This window comes from Ambystoma mexicanum, chromosome 14 (assembly GCF_040938575.1).
Source record: "Ambystoma mexicanum isolate Mex_15411 chromosome 14, UKY_AmexF1_1, whole genome shotgun sequence".
Classification (NCBI taxonomy): domain Eukaryota; kingdom Metazoa; phylum Chordata; class Amphibia; order Caudata; family Ambystomatidae; genus Ambystoma; species Ambystoma mexicanum.
In genome coordinates, this window is record NC_090940.1 from 72,545,417 (window position 1) to 72,553,808 (window position 8,392).

Sequence of the window (8,392 nt, forward strand, 5' to 3'; positions counted from 1 at the left end):
GGATGGGGCAAAGAAGCAACAAGTAAGACCAGCATCGGGCGGGAACACGCAGAGCCGGCTCCGGCGTCCGGGTGCGGTGGCGGGAGTTCGCGAACACGGCCGCCGCCGCCGGCGCTGCCTCCCTTTATTTTCTTAATGTTGGGGGGTTAATAGCTAAAGCAACGTTTGGCGGCCACAGGGAGCCGGGTTGGCACCTCGGCGAGGTCACACCATTTACTTCCACAAATGGGCAGGGATCACTTCAAATGTGGGGTGAAGGGGCGGCCTGTCTAGAAATCCAAATACATTGCATGTGGTGGAACATGATTTTTAAGAAAGGGTTTTTTTTTAAATTTATTTTTTGCCAAAGGACCACAATTCCTAGTTACTTCTTTGAAGGGTCAAAAAGCCAAATGCTGCAACTTTGAACTTCTCTAAACACCCGGGCCGCCCCCGTGGAGTTCGCGGACTAAGCCCAAATATCCCGCTTGCTACACTAGACGCTTACCTTTTCCAACTCCAGGAGATGAAACCTCAGCACCTGGATCGCCTGGATCATCTGCAAGAGAGGGGCAAGTGGGTGAGACGGGGCGCCCTCGCTTCTGTCCATACCCTTCCCATGCAGCCCATGACTAATGAGCCCGCATTGCACCCATTCTGCCCTCACTTTCCTCCGTCCCGCTCGCGCTTCTCGCATTCATTTTAATATTACCCATGGCAAAGTGTACTAATGCCCGCTCCTCTGTCGGCTAAAAAGACTCCCCCTTGGCAAACAAAACAGACATCCAGGCGGAAAGGGGGGCCCCGCCGAGATCACAGAGCGGGCAAGCACTTTCGGGGCAGGCTTTGAGCCCGTTTAGGAGTGAAATGGCCCAAATAAGCAGAGGGACGGTCGTGAAAGTTTCTAAGCGGTGCTTTCCTGCAGCCTCCCGGGGTTCGGGGCAGTTTCCACCTCCCTGCGTGTGCATTTAGAAAGTTAAACTCTCTTTTCAGAGCCCTTTAAAACAGAAGAGCGCCTCGCCGAGGAGTGCACTGACCCCGTCCTGGGTTTAATCCTTACTCTGCAGCCGTCTTAACCTCGCACTTTAATCCAGAAATAAGTCAAGGCTTGTGGGCTTCTTACCAAATTGTCCAATTCTGGGTTTGAAGAAAAAAGTGGCTTTTCCGCTCGAACCTACAAAAACAAAAGGGAAGAGGCGTGAGCACAAAGCGGACTGCAGGCAAAGCAGAACTATGTAGACGGGGTTCGGGGGTGCGTGGAAGCGGTAATGTTTCATCGCCGAGGCGTGCGCAAGCCCCCAGAAGGGCCGTCTGTCCCGCTGAAACATTAACCAGCCCCGGGCCCTGTCTCCAGAGAAGGGGCTCTGCGCTGAGAGGGACCCCAGACAAATACAAGACGCTTCTAGTGGTGTGTTTGTGTCATCTTTTTTGGAGTATAGACATTAAAATAAGGTTCTCATACAATGTTTTATTCTAATTTTCAAGGTTCAGGATTTGGACGACTGTCCCTTTGAGCCTTATTCTGGACACACAAAGGCTTATAGGCAACGCAGTTACATTATGAATAACATTGAGTTTCGTGTGTGTGCTTGCGTATATACGAGCGAGCTTGTATACAAGCAGGCATATATAAATCTAGTGCACGCCACGAATATATATAGAAATGCCCTCTGCGTAGCTAGCTTGATGGAAAATGCCATAAAGGCGCTCGCAGAATACACACGAGAGAGCGCTTGTAGCCACACAATTACAGATCTGCAGCTTGTTTAACTATTTGCAGAAATGTTTTCCATGCTGGCCCGCATACATGTAATGCATACTGCTTCACAGAAATGTGCAATGTACGCTCCCAGAGCCGAGATATGCTCCAGTCTGTTTTGAAATCTCTATTAGAATATTTGACACACACACAAACTCCCAGGCTGACTGCAATGGCATTTATGCCTGCCGCTTTGCAAAATGGTCAACATATGTTTTATTTAGCTCCCAGAAACAGTGCCTTACGTGCATGTATGATATCGATGCGCTGCCGCAATCAGGCGCGGAAACAGGTCGAGTTATATACATGAAATATATGAATTTATTATGAAATAAGGTGCTGCCCCCGCGGAGCCAGGCACTATGGAGAGCTACAGAGAGGCAAAAATGCAGTGACCTGTTTGGCAAAGACCGCGATATCCTCGTTGAAGGAGTCGGAGGAGCAGACATCCCCGCCCGCCACACCGGGCTCCCGAGGGGTGCAGGTGGCCAGCTCGCACTTCTCAAAGACCAGGGCGAGCAGGGGGAAGAGCGGGTGGCTGCGGGGGTAAGAAGGAGGGTTAAAACAGCGGGATCAACACAGCGCAAGCATGCACAACTCGGCACCCGCGGCATAGCAAATAGGGCCACCCTAAGGTCGGCTTCGCGTGTGCAGTGGTGAGCAGTAAAGCTGCACCGTAAGGACGCGGGCCCTGTGGCTCGGGTAAAACGCTTTCAGGGTGCATCTTCGCCATGCGTCCTGTGGACCTGAGCGCACCAGCACATGCAAAGAAAGCATTTCCCCCGCATTGTAGAATGCACGCATATTGTGTGTGTGTGTGTGTGCGTGCGCGCGCGCATACCTAAACAAATGTATCTATACATATATATGCACAAACCCGTGCACACATACATATGCGCACACACCCACACGTGTGGGTGCATGCATACACACGGGCGTCCCCCGTGTTCGTCGCTTTTACTACCAGCAATGATATTTTACAATGCACAGCAGCGGCAGTACAATTAATTTAGATAATGTTTTTGGAAGGCCCCTTAAGAATGTGTCCAGTTTATGCACAGATGAATTGGCCCGAGGTAGCATGTGTGTCGTTGGCAACTGCACGCCAGTAACCCAAGTGTCTGGCTATATTTCTAATGTCTGCTTAACAGTGCATCGCGCTGCTGTTTCAAAATGGCAACAGTGGCCGATGTTCGCGTGGGAATCAGGATAGTGCCCTGCGGAGCTGGCGCACACCAGGAAGGCAGGCCCCCTCCCCGGGCCCGGAGAAGCCCGTGATTTCAGCTTCTCGGAAAGAACGTATATATCCAACTCTCCAAAATATGCACAAGGCTCGGCCGCCACAGGGCGCCGGGCGGCACCACATCCTGCACGCAATATTAATAAAGAACACATCACGACGGGGCTCTACATTGTCATAGTATTTACAACATATTCCTGCCGTGGGCCAGGAGGGGCTGCCGGTTATCTCCTCGACCTTCCCTAGGCCCCCCCTCCCCCAGCCACATACACTACACCTAAAGGGTCTGGGCCAAGACTAGGACCGTAGGATTTCCGCAAAAAAAGACGGCCACGGCTCTTATAATAACGGCGCATAATGTGTGTCGCCCTCGCCTTTATTTACGGTGTCACTTTCGTGGTCACACAAGGACGGATGCACAATTATAAACGATAAGGAGCCCCGCAACCCGTGCATGCCGCTGACCCCGGCTGGCAGATCCGATCAGTGGCCGTGCGTTTGTGGGACACTTGTGTGTGTGTGTGTGGGGTGGAGGGGGGGAGATGCGCGCGCGCCTGCTGCACCGGAGTCTGCTCTGGGTTATAGGGTGTCTAAATGCAGAGCTCCGGGGATCCTGTTAGCTCGCCCTGCAGTGCCCGCGGGTGTGTGGGGTTCCCCCAACCCCACACCCCTGGAGCTGCCAATACAAGCAATCGATAATCAATAGCGCTCGGCGGGTGCCGGACACCTACCCATAGATGGAGTCCTTGTCCCGCTTGAGGGCGTCGTTAACAGCCGACCCCATACTGCTGGGCATGACATTGGGGTGGGGGGCGTGGGCCCCATAGTGCTGGCTGGCGTGGAGCGGGGGGCCATGATTGAGGTGGTGTACCGGTGGGATCGGTCGGGGTGCGTGGGGGTCCCCGTACATCGACGTGGGCACCCCCACTCCGTCCATCCCGTAGTGGGGGAGTTCATCGTACTGTTGAGAGAGAGAGAGGAAGAAAAAGAAAGGACAGAAACAGCCAGAGGGGGTTAGATGGACACATCAATCCAGGAACCCACGCAAAAGCGCCGAAAAATGCCACAAAAGTCGCCCATGCCATGGACGCGGCTGGCCATGCAAGGCCGGGCACAGGGCAAGAGAGCCAGACGAGCACAAAAATATAACAACATGAGCGGGAGCAGCATAGACTGGCATTCTAATACAAGTAAAAGTAGGGAAGCAAGCAAGGCGTTTCACAAACATCATTGAAAGAAAGTTACCAGAAACATGATCCGTGCTAAATCCTCTCCCAGATCCCCGCTGGTGAGCCACACAACCAACCAGACCGAGCCTTGGAGCAGCAGCGGCAGTGGCGATGGCTGTGGCAGACAGCAACAGACTGAGGTGGGGATGTGTGTGTGTGTGTGTGTGTGTACACCCAGAGCTGGGATAGAGGAAGAGAGAGAGAGGCGCACACACATGCACACAGGCCGCCACTGGCTCCGCACTGCCCTCCTATCTCCTCCTTACTCCGCTGTGGAAGGCGGCCGCACGCTCAGGAAGGTGTCTGCCATCCAGAGACCCAGAAGGGCATGCATGGACTCTCTGCCAGGGTCTGGAGTGGCAGAGGCGGCCACAGCATGAGTACACGCGACAGACACACACACACACACACACACAGAAACGCGGACCACGGGAGGCAGCCACAGGCCTGCAGTCCTTGGTGTAGGCAGCAGCGGAACACGCACAGTGCCCGTCCACACAGAGAGCTGCGGGCTGGAGCAGAGAGGGAGTGGGGGGGGGAACAGGGTCAGCACTGCTCCTTTCGGTGGCCCTCGTCGCTCTGCCTCTCTTTCTAGAGTGGCAGCAATCAGCAACTGCAGCCCCCCTCCCCCCTCACCCCCCCCCCCTCACCACTGAGGATTTATCTGGGCAACGTTTTGTACCTACCCTTTGCGCCATCAGCCTGCACTCGGGTGAATTCCGTGGGGCCTCGTTGTACAGCTAATATATCCTCCAGTCCAGTGCAAAGAAAGTGAATTCAGAGCTAGATTCCAGGTGACAACGTAAAGAAGTTTGTGGGGGATGGGGAAGGGGATTGGACTTTCTATCCTCACAATCCACTTATAGGCGTCTCCTATTCTCCAAGACGGTCAGAAAATGCAACCCAAAAAAATCCCAAACAAGGAATAAAAAGAACAAAAAGAAACCAGCGGAAAATGCTGGCCAGAGCTTCCGTCAATAGTCGTGCTTTTCCGCCTTCTTTCAACGCTGTCGTGTTTCCTTTTTCCCCAGGTGATCAGCAAGGGCTCCGAAGACACATAGATACATAGACTGTCAATTCTCCCAAAAGCGAAGGCTTGGAGCGAGCCGTCAGCAGCCCACATGGACCCAGAGCGTGCACTCGCATGGCTTTTTGCCACTCCAGCTGTCAATCATCGCAGCCAGTGGATGTCGGGGTGGCGCAAGGAGGATGGTGTTGAGGAGACTTCAGGCTTTACAAAGTCCAGCTTTGCTTGTCGCGGTGTCCTCCCCCTCTTTTCCAGTGACTCCGATGGCCTTTTTTGGGTGAGGGGTGTTTTTTTCTGGTGGGGGAAGCCCAGGGCGCCCCTTGGCTCGGCCCCTCCCACAGGAGTCTGTAAAGTGCTGCGGGTGCCGGGCCAGGGCTGTCGCTGCCTGTCTCAGGGATGAGTGAGTGTCAGTGAGTGTTGGCAGGTTGGCTGCTGCCTGGCTTATAGCACAGCCTCACTTTGTGGGACAGATCGGCGGCGGGAGAATGGATGACGGTTCCCGGAAGTGCTGCCGGCCAGAGCCAGTCCTGCGAGAGAGGGGAAGGGAGGGAGAGGGAGAGCAACCCGAGCAGGCAATCAGCAGTGCTCTCAGTGTGAGAGGAGGGGCGGGGAGGCACGCAAAGCCTGCTCTACACAGAGCCCAGCCTCATACACACACATCTCGCCAGAAGAGGAACACCGTGACCGTACAAAGCAGGCGAACCGCGCTGCAAGGGCAGGGTGATGATCACAGCGTAGCATGCAGCCCCATAACACAGCGCTGACACGCCAATGCAGAGCGAACTTCCACACCACAGGCAGCGAAGCAGGCAGAAGGCGGAGACCATACACTGCATGCAGTAGAGGAGGCGGCGCACCGCACTGCGAGGACAGGGGGAGGCTCACTGCATAACCCGCAGCTCCAAAACACAGCCCAAGCACGCCAATACAGAGCATCGCAGAGTGAACTTCCACAACACAGGCAGCGAAGCAGGCAGAGGAGGAAGACCACACACTGCATGCAAAAGACGAGCAGGTGAACCGCGCTGCAAGGGCAGGGGAGAGGCTCACAGCATAACATGCAGCCACAGTGCAAACCAGCCAAGACAGAGATTTGCAGAGCTAACTTCCACACCACAGGCAGAGGAGGGAGATCACACACTGCATGAAGGAGCCGAGCAGGCGTACCGCACTGCGAGGGGAGAGAGAGAGGCTCACAGCATAACCTGCAGCCATAGCGCAAACCAGCCAACACAGAGCTTTGAAGATCGATCTTCCACATCACAGGCAGCGATGCTGGCAGTGGAGGGAGACCACACACTGCATGTAGGAGCCGAGCAGGCGTACCGCACTGCGAGGGGAGGGAGAGGCTCACAGCATGACTTGCAGGCCCCAAAACCCAGAGCAAAGCTATCAATACATATAGCTTTGCAGAGGAAACTGACACACCTCAGCCAGTGAGGCAGGCAGAGGAAGGAGATCATACACTGCATGCAGAAGACGAGCAGGCGACCCTCACTGCAAGGGTAGAGACAGTCTCGCAGTATAACCTGCAACCCCCCAAAAACAAAGCTAAATCGCCAACACATAGAGCTTTGCAGAGTATTCATAAAAAGTAAAGCACACACTGCATGCTGGACTTAAGCAGGCGAACCACACTGCAAAGGCAGGGACGGTTCATAGCATAACCCGCGGGCCGCACCTCCCCAAGCACAGAGGAAAGCCTGCAACACAGAGAGCTTTGCAGACCCAACTGCCAATAAAAGCAGCGAGGCAGGCAGGCATGAGAAGATCATACACTGCAGGCATGTGACCCACACTGCAAGGGCAGAGGAGAGGCTAGCAGTACAGCCTGCAGCCCCGCAAACACAACTATTTGCAGATCCCACTGCCACACCACAGGCAGTAGTGTAGGCAGATGTAACGGTTTATTGAGAAGACACTCTCAACACACGCAGATCCTCCCTCCACACTCACGTGGTTATGCAACAAACCGTTTCACAGATTCTTTTTTTTTAGCCCCATCTCAGACACATATCATGTCCCTTGTATCCCTCTCCCCTGAACTACCAATGAGCCAAGAACCAGGCTGGTGTAGGGGAAATATATTGGTATTTATTTAAATTAACAATAATAGAAATCAGCACGAACATGTCAAAAACACCACTTTATCCACGGCACAACACAATCAACTTCTCTCAGCATAAATACATCACAAAAATTAGTTAAAAAGAACACAGACACAATTCTTACTTCCTGCAAATTTCACTAGACAAAGTAATTACACTGATCAATACAAATGCACTTATGTAATGTGCAATTTTGATTTTCCTGCAGGCTTAAAACGGTAGCAGTAGGATTTTAAGATTGGTAAAAACACATGTGGCAATTATAATTTCGCCCACACTTTTGGTTTAAAATAAACACAGGATGAGCTATTGCTTTGTTTTTCAGACCTCTTGCTTTGGTCTAGGTTGGTAAGTCAGACAGAAAAATTGGAATGCTTTGGGGAATTTTGGATTTCAGACCCCCCTTACTCAAAGCCCTATGTTGATACAAAGATACAAAGATTGGACTGGTTAAAGAACAAAGACACCCCTCTTCCTTAAGAAGTCAGTGTCAGCTGGACAACAAGGATTACACAATAAATTTATAGGCTAGTTTCCAGCACACAATGGGAAGTGAGCGTCGTTAATTTCGAATTTTAACAAAATGCACCCGTAGTGTTTTGCCAAATGGGGAATTAATTACATTAATATTTTTGGTTACATAGGCTAAGGATCTACACCGTTTTGCCCCCATGCCCACTATAAAGGGAAAGGATTCAAGGCAAGCAGACTCCCCACCTTTTGGTTTCCAAGGGCTCAGTTCTACTTACATAGTGTGGGGTCCATTTATCAGCCCAGCAGAATTCCCCTACATCACGAAACTGCACTTCAGCAGTTACCAGCAGAATGGCTGGACTGGCTCTGCTGAGCGCTATTCCCTTGCATCAAAACTGCATTTTGAAGCTACAAAAATGATGTGGCACTGTCTTTGCCAAGCACATATGGGGCGAGATGGAAGGGAGTAGTTTCTTACCTGTAACTCCATTGTTCCAGCGTTGGTATCTTTCATGGATTCACATGCTGTGAGTAGTCCCCGTCGTCAGGCTGGGGAACCTCAGTCATTTTAATTTA

General features: G+C 52.5%; 1 protein-coding gene across 19 annotated transcripts in view; it reads right to left on the reverse strand.

The window, feature by feature from the left end:
• The window catches only part of MEIS2 (Meis homeobox 2), a 338,667-nt gene extending 332,988 nt beyond the window's left edge, over positions 1–5,679 (reverse strand). For 4 of the 19 annotated variants that reach the window (XM_069638542.1, XM_069638539.1, XM_069638547.1 and 1 more), the window contains exons 1-5: positions 4,894–5,650; positions 3,710–3,939; positions 2,135–2,276; positions 1,103–1,153; positions 488–538 (exon numbers count right to left, since the gene is read on the reverse strand). In XM_069638542.1, the coding sequence (XP_069494643.1) occupies positions 488–538; positions 1,103–1,153; positions 2,135–2,276; positions 3,710–3,939; positions 4,894–4,905 (486 nt within the window). In that variant the 5' untranslated portion in view covers positions 4,906–5,650. Of the gene's footprint in view, positions 1–487; positions 539–1,102; positions 1,154–2,134; positions 2,277–3,709; positions 3,940–4,223; positions 4,563–4,893 lie in introns of those variants that run through there. The other 15 variants (XM_069638533.1, XM_069638532.1, XM_069638540.1 and 12 more) reach the window with 6 other exon arrangements.
• Between the last annotated feature and the right edge of the window lie 2,713 nt (positions 5,680–8,392).